The following is a 27467-nucleotide window of genomic DNA, read 5'->3' on the forward strand; positions in this document are numbered from 1 at the left end:
TGATTGGTTTTATTCTTGTAAGCCTTTCACAGATCTCAAATAATTTCCTTCTGGATAATCTAATAGCCTGTGTTATTAGATTCGGAAAGATTGAGAGCCCTTCAGGAGAGTTTGAAGAAAGATGATAACTTCTTAGTCAGGGTAACCCTGTAAGAAAAAGGCTCATAAAATAGATAATCCATGGGAAATGGAAATTTACAGAGCTGTTTCATAAGTATTGGGGCTTATCAGTACCTGTGTTCTGCAACCTCCCAGAAGGGCAGAGGGGACTCACACCCCAGTGGCCTAAATGTATACATGAAGCCTCTCCTGGCAGGCCCTAACTCTTCGTGGCTGTCTGTCCACACTCCGTTTCACTTTCTCTCCATCCTCGCCAAAACCTTGTCTTGTACCAGACCCAGATCAGCCAGCTGTATTGCAAAGGCACAAAGAGGGGGCTGGGAAATGCAATTGGTTCAGTGTGCCTGGAGCATAAGATCATGCCAGTTTTTCTACTTTTCTTTTTATCCTATGGTGCTGTGTTTTGATTGAATTAACTGACATTGTTGAGGTGACAAGGACCGTCCTGGGGTACACAGAGCTATGGGACAGTGTTCCATATTCAGGGACATTAATACAAGTTAAATAGCAACGCAAGGTAGTTTAGAGTAGTTCAAAAATCGTAGCAGAGGGTGTCACAGGCCGGATATATTGATCTACCTTGTGCCGACTACACAGTCAATGGTGAGATCCAGGTATTAAGAGAAGGAAAAAATGAATTCGGTTTCACGAGAGGAATCTGAGCTGGATGGTGAAAGTTCAGATTTTTGGCACCAAGTCACTCAAGAGTTACCTTCCTCCTGGGTAGATCCCACCTTCTCCAGGCCACCAAAAGCCCATTGTTGGGACTACAGGTTTCAGGAGTTAAGGAGAATAAGCCTGAGAGTTTCCTGGTGGATTCAGCCAGCAATCACAGATCCTTCCGTCAAATAGTTTGGCAACAGCTAAAGCTGTTCTGTTAATTTTTAATGTAATCCAAGTTTATTTTTCATGCTTTCGAAAAACTTTCTTATAAACCCTTTGTCAGTTAGCTCTTGCTACATAACAAATCGTCCTAAAACTGAGTGGCTTAAAACAACAGCCATTTTATATAGTCATGAATCTGTAATCTGGGGTGGGTTCACCTCGGCAGTTCTTCAGCTGGTCTCACCAGGGATGACTCCCGTGACTGCCTTCATCATCTGGAGACCTGCACGGGACTGGCTGATTCCAGCTGTCCTTGCTTGTGTGGTCAGTGCCTCATCTGAGGTGGCCAGGCACCAGGCGTTGGATGCTTCCCCGTCCCTGTGGCCCATCTGACCATCATGACTTCTTGTGTGGCAGTTTCTAAGAAAAGACAAAGGTAGAAGCTGCCAGGCTTAGTAAGGCCTCAGCCTAGAAATGGTACAGTCTCCCTTCTGCAACACTGTACGTGTCAAAGCCAACCCCAAGGCCAGCCCAATTCAGTGGGAAGGTGAGTGGATGCCACCTCTTGCTGGGAAGAATGTAGGCACATACAGTGATGGGAGAGTTTCAGTGGCCATCCCTGCGCCCAATCCACAGCTCCCTGGATTTCATTTTCACTGTCTCTGTACACAGATTTTAACTCATGTATGATTCATTCCATGTTACCTCATTTAACCCTCCCAACAAACCCTAAAAGGGAACATGGCCTTCCTTTCATGCTAAGAAAACTGAGGCTCAGAGATGCCAAATGTTTTGTCTGCTATTACAGTGGTGCTGGGAGTCAGATGCGACTGGTGCAAGAAAGATCTGGGGAGAGTTGCCTTTCATTCTGCCTTCCCCCTGGGATGAGGATCAGTGCTTTTCCCCTAGGAGGCCCAGCCCAGAGTCCAGTAACTACCAAACCATTTCTCAGTGAACTCCCACGAGGCACTAGGAGGACATTATGTAAATTAAACTAAAATGGACAACTCTGTAGATTATTATTTTCATCATTTTAAAAACCTAGGGGTTGGGACGCCTGAGTGGCTCAGTTGGTTAGGCCACTGCCTTCGGCTCAGGTCATGATTCCAGGGTCCTGGGATTGAGTCCCACATCGGGCTCCTTGCTTGGCAGGGAGCCTGCTTCTTTCTCCACCTCTGCCTGCTTGTGCGCGTGCTTGCTCTCTCTCTGACAAATAAATAAATAAAACCTTTTAAAAAATAAAAAATAAATAAAAATCTAAGGGTTTCTATAACAGGGTTTATAAGCTCATAAGAGGTATTCATTTAAGGATGCAGTAGTTTTTATTCGAATTTTATCTAGCCACAGATCAAGTCATTGATGCCATTTCTCCAAATATAGTTTGATAATCATTCACTTTCTGTCTTTTCACTTATTTTTCTTTGGATGAGATAAAAGTTTGCTGCTTCTGGAGAGAGAATAAACATTTTTTCCTAGAGAAAGGGAGTATTTTGGAAAATATGCCTCCCCCATTTTTACTGGATGTTTAAAGAAAAAATAATCCAAGGTCCACTTTATGTTTGTTGCCCAGTGGGTAAAAAAGTCACAGGCCGAAAGCAGAGGGATTGGTCTCTGTGGAAATTCAGTCTGAATCAGGAGAGCTGATTCTGTGATGCTGTAGGACATCTCAGTTCCAAGCAGGTAGCTGCTGGTGGATAAGGAGAAAATCCGTCTGCCCTTTGAGGTCTGCTTCTAGCAAACATTTGAGGCTTGGCTGCCTTTTCATCAGCTCCTCAGTAGCCACTTACCTCAGTGTCCAAAAGAGAAAATTCTGACATATTAATTTTAATGTGGGCATTTGATCCAGTGCTTGAGATAAATATAACCCTGTGGAGTACGGAGAAGGTTTAATGGGAAATGGTTGGCATTCTTTCTTGGTAAAGGCATGGAGAAAGGAGAGAGAGACAGGAGAGAGGGAGAGGGGGAGGCGGGGGAGAGAGAGAGAGAGAGAGAGGCGCAAAAAGCAGCAAGACAAAGGCAGAGATAAGCGAGGCTTCGCGGCAGCCTTGCCTGGAGAACTTGACACTTGCCAGACCCCAGCCAGCATGGTTGTCCTGAATCCAGTGACTTTGGGAATTTATCTTCAGCTTTCCTTCCGCTGTATCATGTCTCAGCCCGCTTTCATCAACAGCGTCCTCCCCATTTCAGCAGGTAAATGATGACCACAACTTTCCTCTCTTCCTTCTGGCAGGGGCAGGGGGAGGAAGGAAGGTCGTTTGGCAATGTGTCCTGATATTTTCCCCATTCTGCTCTCGGAGGAGGGAGGCTGGAGGGACACAGCCGCCCCTGCAACTTCCTGTCACCCGAGCGAGCGAGCGAGCGAGCGGTCTCCACAGCTCCCTCTATCCTTGTTCCCAACAGCCCCCACCCAGCTGCTCAAAGCCAGAGACCCTTTTAAAAATGACTTCTGCCTCTCCCATTTCTCCCCATTTGCTGCGTGATTTCATTTTGACTGGGAATTGGAGTGAGCTTAAAAGAGGCACAGAGGAGTACAAGCGAAAGAAAGGAGTCTCAGACGTTTCTATGAATACATCCCTGACCCCTTCCAAAGGGGGCTTGACAGAAGGGGCGCGTTGTGGAGCAAAAACCTCCCTTCCGAGCTCGGGCAGTGTGTACCTCCAGGACCAGCCCACCAGAGGAAGCGGGAGTCCAGTGACTTTTCTGTGGGCCAGGGGTCCTTGGGAGGGATCTAGCAAGAATCACTGACCCTCCAGCCCTTCCTGCTTTCCTGTTGTGCTTTCTTCCCACCGAGAGCCTTCTATCCAAATAAGGCAGCTGGAGGTCCTGGGAGATGGGAGCTTTCTGGGGAGAGGTGGAGGAGGGTTCCAGAGTGACAGCTTGGCCTGGAGTAGTCTGTATCTGTCTGGTATAGTAGGGTGGGGTGATTTGGGGCAGGGGGCTTTTTATGCCAGCCTGCCAAACTTCTCAGAGGGTGTCGGGCACCAGGTTGCCCTTGTCCCGTCTGACCCAGAGCAGGGGAAGTATTGTGTTCCTGGCAGGGCCTATTTAAACCTTTCTGAGGAAACTCAAATATTTCTGGAGGGCTTGAGGGAGGCAAGCTTGCTGCCTATCCCTGCATAGCCCCTGCATTCACCTCCGACACCCCTGGCTTCCCCCGGCCCCCAGCAAAAGCTGTTTCAGTCATGCCCTCTAACTTGAGTCTCATACATACTTTCATGGAGGCAGAAATTTCACTCTCATGGCCTTTGCTGAAAATGCAGGTTTTCAGAGAGGTTATCTCTGAATCCAGTCCCCAGCCTCTCTCTGTTCCTCAGTACAGTTCAGTAACAGGTTATGCTCCCAGTGCCACCAGCATCTGTGGGCCCTGAGTGAGTGACTCGGAGTAGAGCACGGGGCTGATTATGAGGGTGTGAGGAGCTAAAGGAGAGGGCTGGGGCGGGGTGGTGGTGGCGGGATCTGGGGAGTGAGGAGTAGGCAGAAAAGGTGAATGGTTGTGTCACCATGGGTGTGTGACATCGTATGCCCCCGCAAATTTCACTTGAGAGCACCACACTTCCTCTGGAAGCTTGTGGGTCATTTTTCTTCTACTTGATGGGGAAGCTGGTAGTTAATTTGTTCTAATTCAGTGGACTTTTAACCTCATTTGAGCTACAGAGTCCTTTGAGAATGTGCTGAAGGCTCAGTACTCCATGTTCTGGTTCTAGCTCTGCCTCTGGTGGGCTCTGGCTTCTGGGAGACAGTGTTGGACTGTAGCGCTGTGCGGGCAGGGACTGTCCTGTACATTATCCCTGTTTCCCCTGGGTCTGAATAGTGCCTGGCACACGGTAGGTGCTCTGGAAATATTTGATGAATGAATGCGTGAATGAAGGAATAGTAACTTTTCTCTTCTCATCTGTAGATTGAGGCTTGCCTTCATTTTGTATCACGTAATTTAGATAGAGCCAAATGGCTACTAAGTTCTGAAAGCTAGAGAGAAAAGAACCTCTAATTTTTTTCTGAACTCCTTGCCCTAGAGAGACCCGCGGTGCAGCTTAGACATTTCTTAAGTAGGACTTTATAGATTGTAGCAGTCAGGATAACAGCAGGAAAAAGAGGTACTTCAGATGAAAAGACTTAAATGAAGGGACCCCTTTCAGAGTGTGAGTGGGGTTAAGGGAACTGACAAGGAAAGTCGAGGAATTAGCAACCTTGGTGAGTCTTTACCACCCTTGTGCTTGAAAAGGTAAGAGGGAGAAATGGGGAAACTGATGCCAAGAAGATGTGGAACCTTAGAGGAGGGGCCACCTGAGGTAGAGCTATGACCACAGACGGACACAAAGAAGGGAGAAAGGAGAGAAGAAATACCCCAAACTCTCTCCTTCAGTCCATCTACCTCTCGGCATTGCCTTTCATTGGCCAAACCCAGCCCAGAGCTGGAGGACGGGGAACCTCTGGATGCAGTCTGTGGGGTCAGCTTCTGGGGTGCAGAGTGAGGGGGATTGGTGGGAATGTGGAATTGCTGGCCCACACAGCCACCGGCACTTCCTGAGGAACTTCTAAATCCAGACCTTCTGCTTGAGGATGTGGTCTTTAGACATTTGGTAAAACAATGGGGATAGACTTAGGGGGAATCACTAAGGTAGCAGCTCAACAGAGCAAAAAAATACCTGCTTTCACCTGTAGAGTTTCTTGGCTTTGTTCCCACACTTAGGTGCCACGGCTTCTTTATAGCATGGTTCAGAAATAAACTTAGGACCCCAAATGGCAGCTGTTCTGTGACACAGGACAACTTGAATCCTTCAAAAATATTTTCCAATAATTTGACGTGAAATGTTCTGTATTCAGAAGCTTGTAAATCCTTACTCTGCTGAAGAAGGCAAGCCCAGTGCTCAAAGAAACCAGGGCGACCCGCCGTACCCTTGTGCGTGTCTACTGTGTGCCAGGAACTGTTCTAAGGGCTACAGAGGACACAGAGACAAGTCGGATCCTGCCTCTGCCCTGGGGAATCAGTGGGCATCGCTGCTAAAACACAGGCAGCCTGTGCTAACAGGCCCAGGAAGGCCATGATGGAGGAAGAGCTCTTACAGGCTTGAAGGGCAGTACTTTCCTTCATAGCTGAGCCCGTCCGTCACTCTCTTCAGGAAGGACTGGATTCTCACAACTCCAGACACAGCACCAGCTGTCTAGATCAGAGGTTCATTACCTGGCAACCTCCACTGCCGGGTCCCACAGGAGAACCACAGAAGGGAGCAAAAAGCCTCAAAGAGGCCAAAAGTGATCATAGAAATCCTAGGGCTAAAGCACATGCATTTGATACACAGGAAACTAGCTCAGGCCCCTATCCAAATCTACTAACTGTTGCTTTAGACAGCATTCTAGCAGACTTGCACAGCAGGTTTCTAGAAGGTTGGCAAATTGGGTTTGGAGCATTAGACTAGGGAGGGTGAGTTCCTGCTTATAATGGACACCAGGACAACAACAAAAAAAGACAGCTGACAAAGCTTATTATAAGAGAAATGACCAATGAGCAGGGACTAGTTCTGAGATGAAAAAGAATAGTGGACTGGAATTATTTTGGAATTATTTCTAGAGCCCATGTTCTGTAGGTAACAGCACTGATTTACAGCACAGTAATTGTTTTCACTCTGTGAGTATGAATGACCCAGTGAAGACTGAGTTGTGTGCACTTAATTTTGCTTAAGAAGGCAGATAAGGGTCAGATATATTTTAGAATGATTCCAATTGAATATGGGCCTAATGTTTAAAATGTCTGGAGCTGTAGTTTGGTACACTGTTTTAACTATTGCTGAGTAATGAACCATCCTAACACTCAGTGGCTTAAACAACAATCATTTATCATTGAAGTTCATGTGTCTGTGGGCCAACTAAGGTCAGCTGATCTAGCCTGGGTTTGGCAGGCCCTGGCTGGGCTCACTATGGGTCTGTGGATTGACTCAGCTCCAAGATCCATTCACAGTTGTAGCTCAGTAGTTGTACAATTTCTAGAATGTGGTGGCACAGACCCAAGGACAATATTTATAGAAGGGCAGACCTTCCACACACTTCGATTTCTGTAATTCTCACAGCACCTCTGGGATGGGTGTGGCATGACTTCCACTTTTCAGCTGAGGACGTGAAGGCTCAGAGAGGTTAAGTGACTTACTCAAGATCACAGAGCTAACATAAGATGGGGAGAGCTGGAGACTGGAAGCCCACCCTCGGACTTTAAGTCCAGGGCTTTTACTAAGGTAAACCAATATCCATGGACAAATAGTGATACTAGCTTTTCATGTCCTACAGACGATCTTCCTATCCTTCAGAAACTCTCCTCTAGATTCTTTATTCTCCATTCCCTACAACCTCCTCCTCAGCATTTCAACACCCAAAGCTCTTAGCAAATGGTTGAAGATTACCCTATACTAAAGTGTGTAGGACCAGCCAGGGTACAACTTTATCCCTCTTTTGAAGGTATTTGCATCTTAACGGGGGACTTAAACTAAAGGATGTTCTAATAAAAGAGCTTCAACCAAGGTATTTTCAGGGAGGAGACCTCCTGGAACCAGGGGAATACCACTACACGGACATTCTCTGCAGACACTCTGAGCCAACCTACTCTAGGCCCACCACAGAGACACGTGGCTTCCCTTTTCTAATACAGGGTTTCCCAGCTAGGCAGGAGCTCCCCAGATGATGTTTGAGTCTACAGACCCAAACAGACCAGATGCTGAGAAGACCCAAATGTAGTCTGATAGAGTGAGATCATGTGGAAAGATGTGAATACTGTCTGGACACCAGAATCTTCTGTTGGCTGCTGGGATATGACCCAGAGCAGGGGTTTTGTAGCTGAAAAGACCTGATGTCCAGTTCTGCACTCCCCTGCCTGGAAGCCAGCCAGGTCACCACTTGGGAACCATTCATGTTCTGGACAGTAGATTATGGCCATTTATTTGTGTCTGATGCTGATCAGCCACTGTTTAATGTTCCATAATGCACTTCCAGCCATCTCCTCTGATTTAGCTTTTCCTATTTCCTCTGCATAATTCAATCAGAGAGGGCTCTTAAATTAGAGGACTCTCCGTGGATGCCGGTGTCCTGCTTTCGCCTCCTCCCAAGCGTCTGAATAAAGCCATGGGTTCAGCTGCAGCTCACATAGAGAGCTGGGTGTGAGATGGGAGGCCATCCTTTCTGCTATCCTGGGCCGGGCCTCTACATCACCACCTGCCACACTCATGCCTGCTTTCCCCAGATTCACAGTACACAAAAACAACGTAGCTCCGGAATGACTAGAAAGCCCCTCCAGCTTCAGTGAGTCACCAGATAAGCTGGCGTCCCATCTTCTTGAAATGTAGTTCACATTTTAAGCACCGACTCGTGTTACTCTTTCATTGGTTTAAATTAGCCCCAAACCTCTCGTTTTGCAAACCAATTTCACAGCTGCGTTTGTATTGGCTCTTCACAGTAGTCCTTACTGGGAGGGGCCCTGGGTTTGAATGCTGATAGAGCTGGTCATGAGCTAGTGATTGCCGGGAGGTCACTTCACTGCAGTGAGCTTCAATTTCCTCATCTGTCAATGGGTGTCAAAGTCTGTCTCACAGAATGGCTAGAAGTATTCATTCAACAAACACTAAGTGCTCACTGTGTAACAGGACCTGGGATGCAGCAGTGAGCAAACAATCCTATTGTTCCCCATGGAGCTCTGTGATCACCCTGAAAAGAACTTGGCCAGGCTGGCCTGCTGGGTCCCAGAGGGGGATGTAAGACACCCATGGCACAGATGGAGCTCAGAGACAGCCCAAGGGCCAAAGCCAAGTTTCGTGTTCAGCCATGTTCACACTTCATGTCTTAGATGTTGTCGTGCTTTGAAAAAGAGTAATTTTTTCATTGCCTTGTTTGCTAACATTTAAAATGGAGTGATTTAACATAAAAAAAAAAAGTTTCAGATGTCTCTTAATAAAAAACAACAACAACAACAACCCCTTGAGAAATCCAATGACCTGGCAGTCCTGAACCACCAACCATATTCTGATATGACAGGGATTGTTTGGAATGCAGCGCTGGCTGGCTGCTCAGCCCCAGCTCCTCAGATCCCCGCTGCACCCCCTTGTCTTACGCCTGGTCGGCTTTCCTTATTACATTTACCTTTCTAACCCCCTCAGGGCATGTGACTTTTTGGCCTTTGGGACCAGAACCCCTTCTAGCTTGGACTCCGCCTCCTCCTTCTTTAGAAGTCTCAGGTTATTTTTCCAGAATTCCCAAGCTCTGCGGAGTTCAATTTGAAAGTCGATGTTCCAGATCAGGGGTTCTCAAACTATAGCGCTGGTCCTCAGCCCTGGCTAGACCTAAGAATCATTTGGGATGTTTGATAGAAACCCAGTGACCAGGCTGAACAAGCCAGTTAAATCACTCTCTGGGACATGTGCTCAGGCATTGATACTGTTTAAAGCTCTCCAGGTGGTCCAATGGCTAGCCATTGTTAACCACCGAACTGTAGCCAATAGGCATCACCTGGAGGGCTCAGTAAAACCCAGACCGCTGGACCCACTTCTGGAATTTCGGAGTCAGTAGCTCTGGGTCAGGCCCAAGAGTTTGCATTTCTAATAAGATCCCAGGCACTGCTGATGCTATAGGCCTAGAGACAACACTTTGAGAATCACTGCCCAAGTTTGTCTTGGATCTACTATATTAGTTTCCTGTGGCCAATGGAATGAATCACCCCAAAGACAGTGCCTTAAACATTTATTCTCTTACATTTATTCTGGAGGTCAGAATTTGAAATCATTTCACCTGGCAGAACTCAAGGTGCTGGCAAGGCTGTGCTTCCTCCGTACGCTCTCTGGTAAAATGTCTTATCTTTTCTAGTTTTAAGCTACGGTCGTTGCAATCTTTGGTTCCTGGCCCCTTTCTCCATCTTCCCAAACCAGTAGAATGGTATCTTAACTTCAGTGGTCATATTGCCTTCTTCTATGTCAAGTCTTCTTCTGCCTCTCTCTCTGTTTTTTAAAGATTTTATTTATTTAGAGAGCAAGAGACAGAGAGAGAGAGAGTGTGTGAGCAGAGGGAAGGCCAGAGGGAGGGGAGAAAGACAGAATCTTAAGCAGGCTCCATGCCAAGCACAGAGCCGGACGCAGGGCTTGATCTCACAACCCTGAGATCACGACCCTGAGATCATGACCTGAGCCATAAATTAAGAGTAGGATGCTTACCCAACTGAGCCACCCAGACACCCCCTTGTGCTTCTCTCTTAAAGGACCACTTGTGATCACATTTAAGACCCACTGAGTTGATCACCCCATCGTAAACTTCTTAATTTAATCACATCTGCAGAGTTCCTTTTGCCATAGAAAGTAACATGTATAAGTTCTAGGGATCAGTCTGGACCTCTCTGGGGGCTTATTCAGTCTCCCATAGTTTTACCTATCGCCAGATAAAGTGTCCTATGAGTATTCATTAAGTGACATCAGAATCAAAGACGCAGGCATCTACAATGTCTTTATTTGGATCCCTCCCGAAAGCAGACCCTGAGACAAGGATTTGGGTATCTAGGCAGTGATCCCAGTAGGGCATGGGGAGGTGAGACAGGGAAGGGAAGGTAGTCAGCATGAAGGGAGATCAGGAGCAGATTGGTGCTCTGGGTCTCTGGGGTTCAGTTCTCCTGAGACAGGGAGACAGAGAACTGGGATATTTACCCACCAACTCCTAGGGACATGCTTGCCCCAAGCAACTTGCATGGCTGGTAAAGCCTTCTGGCATAGTCACAGGTATATGTGATACAAGCCAGAAGCCCATAAGGCCTGATGGATGCTAGGGGATCTGGCAGGGAAGCAACTGTGTCCACCATTGCTCCCTTAAGAGAGATGTACTAATACGGCTCTCTTGCCTGAGCACCTTCCCTTTGGTAGGCTCTTTACATATATGACTTCTAATCTTCACAGCAATTTCACAAACCAGTAGTGCCCCCATTTTACTAAAGAGGAAACTAACATTCAGGGAGGTGTGGTCACTTGGCTGAGGTCACACCGTGTCAAGGTCAAAATTCCAAATCAGAGGGGCGCCTGGGTGGCTCAGTGGGTTAAAGCCTCTGCCTTCGGCTCAGGTCATGATCCCAGGGTCCTGGGATCGAGCCCCGCATCGGGCTCTCTGCTCAGTGGGGAGCCTGCTTCCTCCTCTCTCTACCTGCTTCTCTGCCTACTTGTGATCTCTGTCAAATAAATAAAATCTTTTAAAAAAAAAAATTCCAAATCAGAACTTACTGATCCCCAAACCACTGTAGAGTTAGAATATTCTGGTGGTTAGCAGTAGGGCCTGTGGTGTCATGCTGCCAGGGTTCAAACCTTGTGTTTTCTTTAGCTTTGTGGTGTTGAGCAAGCAAATGGCCCTTTCTGTGCCTCAGTTTCCTCATAGATAAAATGGGGCTAAAAGCAGGGTTTAACTCAGAGAGGAGCTGTGGAGATGAAGTGGGTTAATGACAAATGTAAGGTGCTTAAAATAGTGTCTCATATGAAAGGTGTCATTATTTCCAGAACCTCACAGTATCTGTGCACATGCCTACAGGTCATGATTTCCCCTAAGATACATTTGCGTTAAAGGCAAAAGTTTAAACACAGCCCACACAATAACTTATTGCTTAAACTCTCCAGTGAGTTAAGGCAAAAAGAGGGGCAAGGCTATTTTCTGTTTTGCATTTGTGAACCAGTCCCTAAAGCAGGAACACGCTGACCAGAGAAGAAGGCTCTTCTCGTGGTGACCGGCTTCCCCAGATGGCTTTAAAAATACACCTGGCCCTAGTCCATCTCCCAGCGCAGGAGCATTTAGCTCCATTCAAGCCCACACTTACGTTTCCACAGCAACCAACATAAGCACAAGCACGAGGCGTGTGTTGGGAGCTGGCAACAGCTGAAGGAGAGGCCTCAGGGCTGCTGAGGGCTTTGCACTCTAAACCAGCTGGGGGCTGAAAAAGGAGAGGAAAGCAAAGCAGGACACATGAATGTGAGTTGGACAGTCTCCTTCCCTCCCAGGCCTCCCTACTCCTTTCCCTAACCATCCCACCCTGCTGATCACCTGGCCTTTTTTGGTATCTTTCTGAGAAGTCTGGAGAAAACCCCAGGAGCTTTCCTGTTACAACTGCTAGTTCACTCTGCGGACACATGCTCCAGGAGGGACCTTCCAGAGGTCTCAGGCCTAGCAAGAGGTTTCTCAGGGACCCAGGAGGGTGGGGAATGCGGTGAGGATGGCCATCCGACCTATAGAGACCTGCCCATCCGCCTGGGGCTTTCTTACTTTACTGTGACTGGGGGTTTGTTCAAATGTTTCAACTTGTCCCCAGTAGGAAGTTTCTGTGGGGTGGATCACTGTTGACAGTTAAAACTGGACTGCCCTTTTGTACCCAAACAGAACTGGTTTAGTTTCTGAGGTCACCCATGCTGGGGTGGACCTCACGGACTAGCTCCCAAAAGGCTTCCCAATTCCCTGCAGTCATTCAGAAACCAAATTCTGACCCATTGAGATTAGTGTTCGGGATTTGGGGGGCTCCGAGCAAGAATAATGGCCCTTTCCCCCTCCTGGTACATCAGCAAGGTCATGGTAAGGAAAGTGAACAGAGGAAAAGAGGAGTATCCTCTGTGTCCAGGGAGCACGAGGACCCAGAGAGAGCGGTGTCCTTTTGGGCGGCCCTCTCTTTCACGCTCCATGTCTGCCCACAGAAAGTGAGGAGCGGAAGGCTGAGGTGACTGTCTGGACAGTTTGGGTCCTGGGATATTCCCCAGAGTATGTGAGGATAAGTGGGGTTTTTAAATTTTCTTCAGAAAAATTACCAGATTCAGCTGCTCTGGCCTACACTTTCTCGGCTGGGAAGCCCTGAAGGAGCGCACCATTCGGTGACTGCTTTTAAGATTCTCTTGTTTGGGTCTAACCTGAAGGTGGTACAGGCACATTTAGTCGGCGCCTTCGGTAACTTGCCTGTTTACTGGTGTTCTTAGAGAGACCTTGCAGCGCAGGGCTGAGGCCCGGAGGTAGAATTCAAGAAGCAGGTTATTTCTCTGGACCTGCCACTAACTCCTAGGACACATGTGTAGGGTTGGACAAGCTGTCTGCTGTCTGTGAGACTCCACTTGCTCCTCTATAAAAAGAAGAGGTAGACCAGATTTCAATGCTGGAGACGTTCTCTGACTTTGTGGCTACTGAGTTGCTTGCTAATTTATGGAATTACCTACACAGTGAAGGGATTTTGGCACGGTTACTCTGGGGAGCCCTGGCCTCTGAGAATCCATGGTGTAGGCATTAAGGGCATGTGGTTCGCTCTCAGACAGCTGTGGCCTTGAGTGATTTCTTCGTGACCCATTAGCTGAATGGTGTTGGTTTGATATCTCAACTCCTCTGTTTCTACCTCTGTAAAATGGGGATAATGAGAGTACCTACCTTATTAGCTGGCAGTGAGGACTAAATGAGCTAATAGGTATAGAGCTTTGCACCTGGAACATGGCTAAGCTCAGTTACTGGTTGCCACCATTATTCCAAATGGTGGTAAGAGGGTTGGAATCCTCCTCCTGGGAGGCCTCGTTTCTATTATAATCCCATCTGCTTTTATTGAGGCTAGAGAGAATTGCTCATGGAGCTGAAGAGTCTGTTTCAGAATTCTTAGTTCCCATCTAAAGCCAGAGGATGAGGAGGGGACATCTCAGTGCATAGCATGGCTTTGGAATTGGAAGTCTGGGCTCAGAAGCCCTGCTCCAGGAGACCTTGAATGTCAGACCCAGTTTTTCTCACCTGTAAACAGGGATGCACTGGAAGGTAAGTTGAGGGGCTGTTGGAGAATCAAAGGAGAAAGCATGGGAGGGCCGGGCTCTAAGCTGGTGGAGTATGTACTCAGGCACTGTCATGCCTCAAGGGGTGACACTAGACCTTCTAGACATGGGGGACACAGGCTCACACTTGAGGACAGTATCTCAGCATACTGACTTCTCAGGGGAGAGGCCTGCTGATGGGCAGAGTCCTTCACAGGCTGTGAGATGGAGGTGAGCTTCCTGGGAACCCCTGCAGGTCACCGCAATCCTGAGAGTGTCCACCCTCTGGAAATTGTGCAATCCTGTGCAGAACCTAGCTGGTAAGACAAGCCACTTCCTGTATCCAATTCATCCCTGTCAGGAGAAGGGGCCCTCCGTCTTTGTGGCATCTGCCTTATGTGGAGTGACAGTCTTGCCCCTTTCAGAATGGACTGGGGATGCCAAGTGAGAGGAAAGTTAGTAAGGATGAAATTTTAAAATAAAAGGCCAGCAAATGGTGGCTGATTTGACAAGATGCTCTATTTTCTTCCTTCCTTCCTTCCTTCCATCCTTTTTTTAAAAAGATTTTATTTACTTATTTGACACAGAGAGAGAGAGAGAAAGCATGCGCACGAGCTGGGGCAGAGGGAGAGGGAGAGGCAGACTCCCTGCTGAGCAGAGAGCCCAAAAAGGGACTCCATCCCAGGACACTGGGATTATGACCTAAGCCTAAGGTAGATGCTTAACTGACTGACTCACCCAGGTGTCCCAAGATGTTCAATTTTCTGACCAAATACCCACCCACCACCACTTTGCTTTTGTTCAGTTTTATTTTTCCAAATGGGGCAATAAAAGCTACTTGAATTTATTCAGATTCTCTGTATTAATAATAGTAGTATGTTTAAATCTGCCTCCATCTCTAAATTAATTATGACAATTACTTGAGATATGCAATTTTTTATATACTTCCCATAAACAGAAGGGCCAATATTTACTGCACCTCCTACTATGTACCGGACTGTTATAGTGAAGAAGAAGATTCATAAGACTAACTCTAGGAGCCCAGAGTCTGTCTATGATGTTAAAATAACACAAATAAAATGAGTAAGGAGTGGTGTCTCAGGTTACACAAAACAGTTGGAATTTGTGTGAGAGCAGAGCAAGGAGATGACTGAGCTGGGTTCAAATTGTGACTCTGTCACTTACCTGGACACTTCTGTGAGCCTCAGTTTACTTTTCTGTCAAAAGGAGAAAATATTAATAATACTTAAGGTAATTGTGGGTTAGTGCTTAGCATATAGTTGGTGTTCTGTACAGGTTACTGAGTATGTTGATCATTGATTTTTCAGGCTATGTAAAGGTTGTTTACAGAATGTTCTCCCTTTCTGCTTCAGGTAAAATGTCTCCCAAACGAAGGAATATTATGCAGCCATAGAAAGGAATGTAGATACATTTTATGTAGTTATAGAGAATAATCTCTTAGAAATACTGTGAAGAAACCAGGAAGGAGTAGCATATGTATAATTGTATAATTAAGTAACCCCTTGAGGATGAAGGGGAATATATTATACCTACCTATCTGTTTGTCTATGCATAAAATATTCCTGAAAGAATACACAGGAAACTAAACAATAATAAACAATAGAAATCGGGGATGCCCGGGTGGCTCGGTTGGTTAAATGTCTGCCTTCGGCTCCGGTCATGATCCCAGGGTCGAGTCCTACATCAGGGATCGAGTCCTACATCAGACTCCGTGTTCAGCAGGGAACCTGCTTCTCCCTCTGCCTGTTGCTCCCCCTGCCTGTACTATCTGTCTCTCTCTCTCTCTTTCTCTCTGACAAATAAATAAATAAATAATCTTAAAAAAAATAATTGAAACTGGTACAGAAGCAGGAAAGTTTTCATGTATGTTCACTTTACTTTCATTTCGGAATTTTTGAATCACATGAATGTATTACCTATTCTAAACAATTAAACAAAATTCCACTTATGCACACAAAACAGAACCACATATCTGGAGCACATAGGATGGGATTTTTCTGTCTTGAAATGTCTTTTAGACCTAAAGTGGCAATAGAAATTGAGATCTCAGAATGGTAGTCACACAGTTACAGTGCTGCGAAAAGCCTAAGGCTCATCTTCCCAGCTTGTCTGAGAATCCCTATTGCTCAGTTGAGTCCAAAGTGGTCGCCTGAGATTCCCCCACTTTCTGGAATCCAGGGGTTTGAGTGATTCAGCGAGACCAATAAGTAGAAATTCTTGTACTGAGGGGAGCCGGGGGGCTCTGAGCGACCCTCTTCCCTCCTCCTCACTTGCTGTGGAAGCTCAGACAACAAATACCGAAGGCGGTGGGGGCAGGGATTGGGGGGGTTGTCTAGGGAAAGGGCTAAGTAAGTCAGGTGGTTTTGAATCACAAGTGTCAACAGAGCTAGGATGTCACCATGGAAGAATGCAGGTGTGGGAACATAGTGGCTAGAAACACACGGTCTTTCCACTTGGACCCTGTTGTCAGTGGATGTTGGAAATAACCCACTTGTTGGGCCAATGTAGCTGGGGAGTTTTGTCTCTGACCTATGGCCAGATCCCCTGAATAACTCTACAAACTTGGCCTTCCTTGTCAAGCTGTAGCAGAAGATTTAATAGTGCTTGCTGCTTCATGCTGGACACTATAATCAAATTCAGAGCAGAGGCGCAGCCAGTCTTGGGGAGGTTTCTTGATGTTCCCTTGGCTCCTAATAACATTGTCTCCTCCTTCCATTCTGTTTACCACATGCCATTTTGTCAAATTAGAACTTGAACTCAGAAAAGCAGATGCCTTCTTTCAGATAAGGTCGAAAAATTCCCTTGTGGAAGGAAAGGGGGCTGGGTTTTCTCTTGAATCTTTGCACAATCCAAGGAGTCACCTTTGATATATGACTTACTATAAAATAATGCCAAATATGAGAAGATTTTCTTGCATCCATCTAACTAGGGCAGACCTTCCTCCTTGAGGTGTCCTTACTGGCAGGAGAGGGGGCAGAAGAGAACATGTCCTTCATGGGGATTCGGTTTCCTGCTCAAAGTCTCCTAATGAGTGGGTGCAGGCTTCTCCAGTCAATGCTGGTGCCCTAGCTCTGACCCACCCCCAGTCCTAACCCTTGTGGGGGTATCTTCTGGTTCTTCATTTCCTACTTAAAATTTTTTATTTTATTCTTTTTTATTATGAAAAATTTCAAACATTGAAATGAGTGGGAAAAATTGTCCAGGAAATGCCAAAATGCCCACATTTTGGGCTGAATTATGTAACCCCCCAGATTCATACGTTGAAGCCCTAACCCCCAGGACCTCAGAATGTGACTGTATTTGGAGTTTGGGCCTTTAAATGGGGTGTAAGGTTAAATGAGGCCATAAGGGTGGGCCCTAATCTGATCTGACTGGTGTCTTTAAGAGGAGATTTGGATACCTAGAGACACCGGGGATGCTCAGACAGAAGAAAGGCCATGTGAGGACATAGCTAGAAGGAGGTGGCCATCTGCCAGCCAAGGAGAGAGGCTTCCAAAGGAACCAAACTTCCCAACACCTTAATCTTGGACTTCTAGCTTCCAGAACTATGAAAAAAAATTTCTGTTGGCTAAGTCACCCTGGTACTTTGTTATGGCAGCCTTTGCAAACAAATACACCCACCAAATAGATTCTGCCATGATTATCATTTTGCCGTATTTACTCTCATATATCCCTTTGTCTTTCCTTCTTCTTCCCTTCCTCCTTCTCCTCCTCTTCTCTTTCTTCTCCTCCTCCTCCTCCTCCTTCTTCTCCTTCTTCTGGATGGATTTCAAAATGAGTTGCAGATTCATTGCTCACTTTGAAGATTAAACTATTCAACAGAAAAGGCTGATGTTTGACTGAAGCCCACTAGCACACACCATTGAAGCTTCTGTGGCCATGATGGGGGGGCAACTAGGATTATCTATTCATGTGAGTCTATAAACCAGGAAACTAGGGCCCAAATGGGAAGGTTTGATTAGAAAGGCATGGAACAGGGTAAAAGGCATGGAGGGTAAACTTCTCCAAGCCCATCTGGCTGAGACAACACCTGCCATTTTTTTCTGAGCTTCCCTGATCATTCTGTCTGGCTGGTAGCTGGGGAGAGAGGTCACCACTTTGTGCTGGTAACAAAATCTCCAGAAGTCTCCAGTGTCAGACATCTGGATTCAGGCCTGGCCTCCTACCTACTGGCTGTGTATGACCATAGGTGCATCCTTAAATGAGGATGATAATACTATTTTGTATGGTTGATATGGGAAGCAAAGAAGGATAGTGAATGCTCACAGAACAGTTCCCATTGTTGGTGTAATGTTATCTGCTATAATGAACAAGCACCAGCATTGTGGTGACTTCATCTAATCAAAATTTATTTCATGCTCACCTACCAGTCCAGTGTGCCTGGTTGGGGGCAGCTCACCTCCATGTTGGCATTCAGGGATGCCAGTGCCTTCCATGTGTGCCTCCACCGTCCTCTAAGGTTTGAGTCCTCTGCACTCAGGCAGAACCATTTGTAAGCACGGTCACAGTCTTGTGCCCCCAGCTCTTTACACTCCAGGGGGCTGGGAAGTACAGCCACCTCTCAGGGACAGCTCTGGCCTCTGGAAGGAGGAGCCCACATCTGGGGGAGTGCGAGCCTTCTCTGCACAGCCCCAACTCTGAGGAGGTCCTAGATGTAAAGTCAGTGGTGGGGAGTTAGAAGCCGAGTGAGCCTGCTAGCCAGGGTAGGGCCAGGTCGGAGGGAAACTTCCCTGCTCTACCAAGGCAGCAGTGAGAGAAGCAGGTGGGGCAGGAAGCATCTGCATGGAGAGCCATCCCTCAAGGACAGGGGAAGTTGGCCAACAAGAGGGCACCTTCTCACAGGGCTGTGTGCAAGATCCCTTTTGAACTCTGACTCCAGTTCTGTATGCTCTGTGTGGCCTGGGTCAAGTGACGGTCCAAGAGTTCTTTTCTCCTCTATAAAATGAGGATAGTGCTGCTTCAAAGATTAAAAGCAGTGGTGCATGGAAGTGCAAGGTTGTCCTTGTTTCATGATGAGGATTTTGCTAAACCAGGGTCTACAAGTATGTAGCACGGGTGCCATGCCTTCCTCTGATCTCAGGGAGGCCAACACTATTAAGTCATAACCCTCTTTCAAACTCAGAGTCCTTCTTAACACAGTGTTCCAGGAAATCTCTACTGATCAGTTCCCATTAGCAGATAGGTTGAAAACTCTTTGACCTCCAGAGGCTAGACCTTGGGCTTATTCATTTTTATATCCATTATCTATATTCATTTCTATATCCATAGCAATACATCCATTGCTATATCCATAGCAAGGACTTGGCACATAGGAAGTGTTTGACAAATGGAGCAGAATGTGTTCCAGGGCTCTCTTGGTGGTGTTTACTTGTTGAGATGGTACGGAAGACTCTGTTCAAGACTGTTGCCCCAGATGGAAAGCCAGTCTCCCTTCTCTTCCCTTTGATGGGAAAGACATTGGACTCAATTCTGAATGCAGTAGGAACAAGTGGGGATTTATAGCCAAGGAGCTATTTGGGGGGAGGGGGTGGGTGGATAGAAAATTCCTAAGAGAAACATCAGGGCTAGGGGGATTCTTGCTAAACCCAGTTAAGATAATTCTTGCTGAAGGGAGGCCAGGGTGCTAAGATATCAAGGATAAGGGGGATTGAGGAACTTGATCAGGTATCAAGGGTGGGGATTCATTCTCAATGGACTTTGCTGGATTCTTGCTAAAACTGAACTCTTTAAGGACAGACACAGAAACCCAAGTTCAAGGCCTTGTTAAGAACCTGAACAGGGGTGCCTGGGTGGCTCAGTGGGTTAAGCCTCTGCCTTCAGCTCGGGTCATGATCTCAGGGTCCTGGAATTGAGCCCCGCATCGGGCTCTCTACTCGGTGGGGAGCCTGCTTCCCCCTCTCTCTCTCTGCCTGCCTCTCTGCCTGCTTGTGATCTCTCTCTCTCCTCTCTCTCTCTGTTTAATAAATAAATAAAATCTTTAAAAAAAATAAAAAAAGAACAAAGTTTGGTCAAGGAGAGAGTCTTTGTCCATGGAAAGGTAGAACCCATATCGTCCAGTGTACTTCTCTGCCCATCCAGGTTTGGGGATGGGACAGCAGACTTGAGCTACCCTGGGGCTGGTGGGATCCTAGGCTGTGCCTTTAAACATTCAGGAGTTTTTGCCTCACACAGGGGACTCTGGGTCCTTGGGGAGGATGCTGAATTATCCAGGCTTCAGGATCTCTCTGTGCAGCAGGGGTGAGAGACACAGGGCGGTGGGGGGAGACACACAGAGGACTCTGCTCTGGTCCAAGACAGCGGGGAACAGGCATGTGGCAGCAGGGGGACAAGAACTTCTGGATCAGCGCCCAGGGAGGCGGCATTCCAGAAGTGGACTTCTGGCCTGGTTGATAAATACCAGAGCTGCAATTAAGACAAAATACTGTGAATATGACACCTGCTGACAGCTGCAGGAAGGCCCCGGAAACCTTTTTTATGAATTGGATTTTGCAGGCCATTCTGCTGGGGTAAGCTGGTGCCTGGGCCAAGGAACCAGAGGGAACTCGGCAGGCCGGCTGCCTAGAGGGCACGGGATGGCTCACTGGGGCAGAAGGGGAAAGAATGATCTTCCATTCCTGTCCAGGGCCCTATGAAGGACCATTTAAGTCTCAGAAATCATAGCCTTTCAGAGACTGCTTGGAAAGGGCTTAGAGCTCATCTGGGCCAATTGCTCTCATTTTATATTTGGGGGAACCAAGGCCCAGAGGGGAAATGAATTGTCTAAGGTCACACAGCAAGTTACTACTAGACTCACTAGGGTTGAAGGCCAGGATTCCAAATCCTAGGCTGGCATGCTTGGCTGCAGACCAGTTTACAGTAGTCAAGCGTACATCTAGGCATTTGATTCTAGGAGATTCAGCTCTTAGTGCTTGGAGAGACAGAGACAGAGAATGAGACAGAGTCAGAGACATAAAGACAAAGAATGAGATGGAGTCAGAGACATAGAAAGAATGAGACAGCAAAGAGAGTTGTAGGAGGAGAGCAACATGGAAGAGACAGAAAGAGACATTCATGGGCCTGAGTCGTCAGGTTCAAAATAGAGATTCGAACAGCAGCATACTGGACAGGACCTCAAGGACCATCTAGGCCAGTCTCCTTCATTTTTACAATAATCAAAGTGCAGCTGAGTGGTTTACATGTGTAAACCATTTTAGGAACAGTTTGACATTGAATGGTAAAAAGGAAATGTGGCCAAATTTCCATCTCCAGGGGTTTTTGAATGGGATTTGAAAAATGAAGCACCGTGGGAATATGACCCAGCACAGGGACATTTGGGTATATGTGGTGCCACTGCTTTTTCCACAACAGTCTGGGATTTAGGACTGAGCACTCCATGCCCTCCATGCTTTCTCTGATGTCTTAGGCTCTGTGTTTCTGAGAACAGAGGGAAATGCTCTAGAACAGAGCCTAAACCCTCTCCTCCCTTACTCTTTTCATCTTGGTACCAACAAATCTTCTCTGCTTTCAGAGTTCGGCTCACTTCTTCCAGGAAGCTTTCTCTGATTTCTTATTTATATCCCTCCTCCAATTGGTACCCATCACTTCCTGCTCTAAATCCTTCCAGACATCCCCAGCCCTCTGTTAGCCACTTCTCTTTTTGCTTTTTAATGCAAAGTAGTTATCTCTGAAAATGTTAATTAAAAAGCCCCTATTCTATTCCAGGAACTCTGAAATCCTTAGCTCTCATCCTCACAATAAACTACCAAGGTGGGTTTTGCTTTACCCATTTTACAGATAAGAAGACTGATGGGCACCTAGGTGTCTCAGTCATTTAGGCATCTGCCTTCTGCTCAGGTCATGATCCTGGGGTCCTGGGATTGAGTCCCATGTCAGGATCCCTGCTCAACGGGGAGCCTTATTCTCCGTCTGCCTCTGTCCCTTCCCCTTGCTCCCAACCTGTGCTCTCTCTCCCTCATTCTCTCTCTCAAATAAATAAATAAAATTTAAAAAGAAAAGGAAAAGAAAATTGAGGCTGAGAGAGAGTGAAAAACTTCCTCAAGGTTATGGACCTAGTAAGTGGCAGCCTGGAGTTACCCAGGCTGGAGTTACCCAGGGACCTATATTCTTTCCATAACACGGAATGACAGGAACCGTCTAGTGGTTGAGTCTTGCATATATTTGGCATTCAATGTGTGCTTCTGAATGAATGAAACAGTAAAGGAATGAATGTACACAAGGAATATCCTTTCTTCTGAAGGCTATAGCTCAGGGGCTTGCCACCTACAGCCTGCAGGCCAAATCCAGCCGGCTTCCTGTTTTTGTAAGTACAAATTTAGTAGATACAACCACATTCCTTTATTGTGTTTGGTTGCTTTCATATATAATAGTAGAGTTATGTTGTATCAGAGACCATGCAGCCCACAGAGCCTAAAATATTTGTTACCTGGTCCTTTCCAGAAAAAGTCTTTTGACTCCTGCAGAAGCTTAGATTTTTACTAGAATTGTGTATGTGTGTGTGTGTGCGTGTGTGTGTGTGTGTGTGTGTGTGTGCATGCGCGTGCGTGCGTGCATGTGCGCACATGCTTGTGCACTGGGTATGTCTATAAAGTTACCAGACAGATTCCACATGTATCTGGTACATGCCACTTCATTATTTTACACACCGGCTTCATCTAAAAAGGTTTGCTCCACCAGTTTTTTGAAATTATACATATATATATATATATATATATATATATATATATATATACACACACATATATATATACACACACATATAAATATATATTGATTATATATTAACTAGAATTATATTATTTATATATTTATATATTAATTATACATTTAAAATAATTATGTCATTAATATAATATATTTATGTATATAATAAAATATATATCATGTATATGAAATACAAATTTCCAATATATGTATTTGAAATTTGTATAATTTTAAAAGTTAAGTTTAGCTTGCTGGCAGCACCTTGGCACAGACATGATGCGAGCCAAGACCCTGATATCAGAGGTCTTCCCTGAAGTAGAGGAGGGCAGATTCCCCCAGAGCAGTCGCAGTGGGGGTGGACTTTGAGGCTTGCCAGAACAGTATTGACAGGGGCAGTTTCTGGCTAAATGAAAAGCAGCCTTTTAGACGGGTGACACTCCCATTTCCTCTTGGCTGGCAGGGGTGATCAGGATTCTGGGCTCCCAACCTCACCTCCTTCCCTGGGACAGGGGCACTCTTCCTCCCCCTAGCCCCCCCCCCACCCCCCCACACACACCACCAGTGCACTCTCTTGTGAAGCCAGAGCCCTGCTTACCTGTTCCTGCTCCCGGGAGCCGGGAGCCAAGGACTGGCCTCTGGACCCCTGGCATCTGGGCCAGAAGCAACACCAAAGCAGGGATTGGCTGATTCCCACCCCAAATGCCCAGCTGGGAGTGCTCGGAGGCGTGACAAATCTCAGCCTGTCGCCAGCGTGTGTTCCCTGGCCAGTCCCTCCTTGGGCCTTGCCCACAATGACCGGTCTATCACTCAGCCTCACTCACCTGCTCACCGTCTCAGGACTGCTCCTTTCCTCAGCTTACTGCTCGGGTGAGTTGTGTGTGTGTGTGTGTGTGTGTGTGTGTGTTGTATGCCTGCATATGTGATGTGTGCGTGGTTTTAGAAAAAAGGCTTGAGAAGCAGGTTTGTTCTGGGTGCTTTTAGCCTTCTTAAAGTCTTAAACTTCTCGACCACTGCTAGAATTGCTCATAAAGGGGTTTGATGGTAGAGTTGGTGGGGACCTTAATATACACACTCATGTGTGTACATGTGTGTGTGCCCCTCTTGTGACCTTAACCTTGAGGCTGCAGCTGCTACTTCTTTGGCTTTGAAGTAACATCACATACTGTGGTCTGGGCCAGCCCCGGTATTGGGTGGCTGAAACATTGTCCATTATTCTCCAGGCTGATGGCTTGGGTCATGTGGTTACTGCTCCAGAGACAGTCGCCACCAAACTGCCAGATCATCTCCTCTGCAGGCTGTGCCTTCACCTGCTCTCCGTGCCCACACAGGGCCCACTTGCAAGAGGGCAAATGCTTACCGTGGTCTTTCAGAGACATTCAAGTACCTTCAACTTTTAGCATCAGAATTTGCTTTTCAAGGTGTGTGGGATATGGGAGTGGGGGTTGGAGGAAACGCTTGGTAGGGTGTAGCTTTCTCTGGAATCAGTGAGTCAGGAAAAACTTCGGGCAAAATAAGCCAGTTATCTTGAGAACTTCACTGCAGCGGAGACATCCAGCTCATGGTCAGGACACTCGGTGCCACTTGGAGCACGTGCTCTTCACCTCTTCTCTCTTCTCATCCTTCTGGTGCAAGTTCCAACAAGGAGGGAAAGGCCCCAGAGTGGGAGGAGGTAGAAGGAAGAAGTTGGGCACTCCCCCAACTTGGGGACAAAGTGCAAAATAGTTAGCAGACGGCTGCACCTAGAATTTTCCTACCCTACAAAGGCAAGAGGCTTAGGTGATTTGGGTGGCTTCTCGACACACATTTGCTTGATTGGGCAGGGTTTGGGCAATGCAAAAATGGGAGGCAGAAACAGAAAGGCTGTCTCTTATACACTATGGGGGTGCTGGTCTCGTGAGTGGGAGATGCAGGCAGACAGAGTGGTGATCCTGGTGTCGTGTGCACGAAAACAGAATGTGGAGATGGTTTGGGCCAAACTCCTTGGGGTGTAGGTAAGGAACCTGTGTCTCAGAAATGAGTCATAACTGGTCAGAGGGTCACTTGTCCCCAGACTCATACTCTTTGATCCAAGTTCCTGTATTTCCAGGAGTTTTAAGTTCAAGTGAACTACACTTTCCAAGTGCCCCAGAGTCAAGTGGGTATTGAGGCAAAGGGCAAAGGTGGCATCTACAAGGGTCGACAAAACAGAAATGAAAACAAAAATCCAACATTCACCATAGGTCTGCATTAAACCCAGCCTTATTTCTCCCCAGGAACGGGCGCTGCAGCGGTCACATACAGTATGACTTCAGCGTCTTTAAGTGAGGGCAAGTGGTCCTGAAATTCCTCGGGAGTTGGCATTTCCAAGGCAGCTGCCTGGGCCTGAGCCACGCGGCACACCCAGGCTCCTGCTGGCCCCGTGTTCATGCATATGTGGTTGTTTCCATTACCACAGAGCCCGCTGGGGCTTTTCCAAGCTGGACCCTGGGCTTAGACATGATTCCATGGAGGCAGCCTAGTCCTGAGTGGGACCTGCAGGCCACTCGGATGGCACCAAAATAGACATGTGAAGTCCTGGCTTAGTTGACAGGAGCTGTTCCCGAACACATCCACCTGATGGAAATACTCTGAGCTGGAATGAGCCGTAAATAAACTAGACTGTGCTAAAAACAAACATCTCCAGGGAGTCGGGGGGGTGGTGGGCAGAAATAGATGCTCTTCACCTGCTGAAAGTGAAGTCAAGGTCAAGGGGGAAAGGGCGAGGAGGGATGGGGAGAGGTGACCAGGGCGGATGCCTCGGCGGGAAAAGCAACTGATAACTTGCGTTCACCGAAGAGTTCTCCAGTTTCCAGGAAGAAAGAAGAGAATGGCTTTAAATGATTCAGGGCCTCTCATCCATGGAAGACCACAGAGAATGTGGGGTAAAGGGAGGCCATATATGGTCTGGAAAGATCAATGGTGCACATTAGCCATGTGAATGCCAGCCTCTCAGGTGCTCCTGGTGGGCAGAGGCTTTGCAGAGAACCGCAGCCTCAGGCCTTAGCTGTCTGCTGAGGCCAAAGAGCAGCGAAGGAGAAAGTGCCGCTGGGGGCTGTTGAGAGGGTTCTGGCCACCGTCACCACCCACCCAGGGATGCGCAATGGAAGCTGCCTGTCCCAGCTTACTCAACACGCCAGGAAAGACACTTGAAGGAATTTGAAGAGGGGTGTGATTGACATGGACGTCAAGTTTTATAACAATGTAGCTGTTGTATTTTTCCCCCTAAGAGAGAGAAAGCAGCCCGTGACAGTTAGAATGGATCTGCCGCTCACCACTAGGCCATGGTGTTTTGTTGAATGAAAGCCGTTTCATAGAACAGCATCGGACAAAGGTCAGTCTGGGGCGGTGATGACCCAAGTTAAAAACAAGGCCACTGTGTCACCGTATCAGACCACCATCCAACCAGAAAAATGGCCAGCCATCCTTTCGTCCTTGCTAATATGAGTGAATACTGTTGCTTTACTACCCACAGTTTCGGTCTGCCTGTGCTCTTCTCTTTTTCTGGATAAGAATCAAGGTAGTCACATACTAACTCTCGCTTCCCAACTGCATCCAGTCCAGAGCGAAGCCAGACTTGGCTTCCTCGAGAGTCACTCCCAGCATCACCTAGTGAATGCCCAACTCCCAGGACAAATCCTTTCTAACACCTTCTTAGGAGATGCCGCACAGTCCCCTGGGGTGCCTCCTCCCTCAAATGAGTTAGTAGGGCCAGTTTTGTGCAACTACACATGTCCTCCTGATGGTGTTGGGTCAAAAGCCCTCGATACTATATATTTCAAGTAGTTGTTATGGGAGCCCCTTGCCTTCTTCCAAGCTCCTGACTTGTATTTCCACCCACATGTGGAAGAGTGTGGAGATCAAGAGGAAGAACCCTAGAAACAGGCTGCCGGTTGTATGACCTTGGGCAAGTTGCTTCACCTCCTAGCCTCAGTCAATTGAGCTGTAAAGTGGGGATGTTGACAATAGCATTAACTCTCAGGGCTGCTGTGAATTTGCACTGAAGTAAGTATGTGAAGCACTTACTTCATTGGTGCCTAAGCAAGCATGTAATAAGTATTTGGGTTTTTGAAAAGTTATTGTTATGAATTCAGCAAGCATTTGTGGAATACCTAGTGTATGTCAGGTACTGTGCTAGAACCTGGGGATTAAAAACTGGCTCCCATCCTCCCAGAAAGCACTGTAGTGAGGGAGAGACAAGGAACTGTTTCATCATGGGGGTAAGAGCGAACATGGGGGTAAACCCAGAGAAAAACATGGCAGAACTCTCTTGGCCTGGGAAGTCAAGGAAAGCTTCCTGGTGGAGGCAGCACCTGACAGTTCTTGATGATGAATAAGAGTCTCCAGGATTAGGCTAGGTCTGGGTGCAGGGAATGAGTGGGATATGAGCAGAAGGGCCTTGGCAGCCATTCCAGCTCCATAGGCCTTGCTGTTTGCAGGTCAGGAGCACCAGTCAGGTGTCTTTCTGCAACCACCCCCCCTACCCCCCCACCCACCACAGCCTGGTCCAGGCCTGGCAAAGCATGTGCTTCAATGAACAAATGTCTAACACCAAATCTGACAGCTTTCCCCGCAAACCAGTGCCTCCTCTGACGTTTCCATCTCCTACTCTGATCACTGTGGTCCCAGGTCCCTGCAACCTCGAAACCATCCTTGACTCTCCCTCCTCTTGTGCTTCTGTGACACACTGCCCCACCTTCTGTTTCTTCCTCCTCAGTAATGTTTGCATCCGTCCCTTCCTTTTTGTCCTCACTGCTTCCCTGGCCCGGCCACGCTACCCCCACCTCTGGCTGTTGCAAGACTGTATTGATTGTTTAAATTGTGTGTGTTTGTTATATTTTTTTATGAGTTTCATTTCAGGACAATGAAAGGGTCTTCACCAAATATTTCTTACAAAGGAGGCACTGGGGTAGGGAGAGCCGAGGGCCACTGGCACAGGCTCGTGGAATGCTCCTCCACTGGGGAGTGAGTGTGGGGGGTGCGCACGGAGCAGCCATTCCTCAGGAGCACCCACCAGCTGCCTGATGT

The 27467-nt window shown here is 47.2% G+C and overlaps 1 protein-coding gene across 4 annotated transcripts in view; it reads left to right on the forward strand.

The window, feature by feature from the left end:
• The first annotated feature begins 2947 nt into the window (after positions 1-2947).
• COLQ (collagen like tail subunit of asymmetric acetylcholinesterase) overlaps positions 2948-27467 on the forward strand; it is a 58719-nt gene continuing 34199 nt past the window's right edge. Inside the window, exon 1 of one of the 4 annotated variants that reach the window (XM_032332630.1) lies at positions 2948-3135. In XM_032332630.1, coding sequence (XP_032188521.1) covers positions 3030-3135 — 106 coding nt within the window. In that variant the 5' untranslated portion in view covers positions 2948-3029. Of the gene's footprint in view, positions 3136-11710; positions 11911-22901; positions 23292-27467 lie in introns of those variants that run through there. The other 3 variants (XM_032332652.1, XM_032332620.1, XM_032332639.1) reach the window with 3 other exon arrangements.

The sequence above is a fragment of the Mustela erminea genome, chromosome 1, assembly GCF_009829155.1.
Source record: "Mustela erminea isolate mMusErm1 chromosome 1, mMusErm1.Pri, whole genome shotgun sequence".
NCBI classification, from domain to species: Eukaryota; Metazoa; Chordata; class Mammalia; order Carnivora; family Mustelidae; genus Mustela; species Mustela erminea.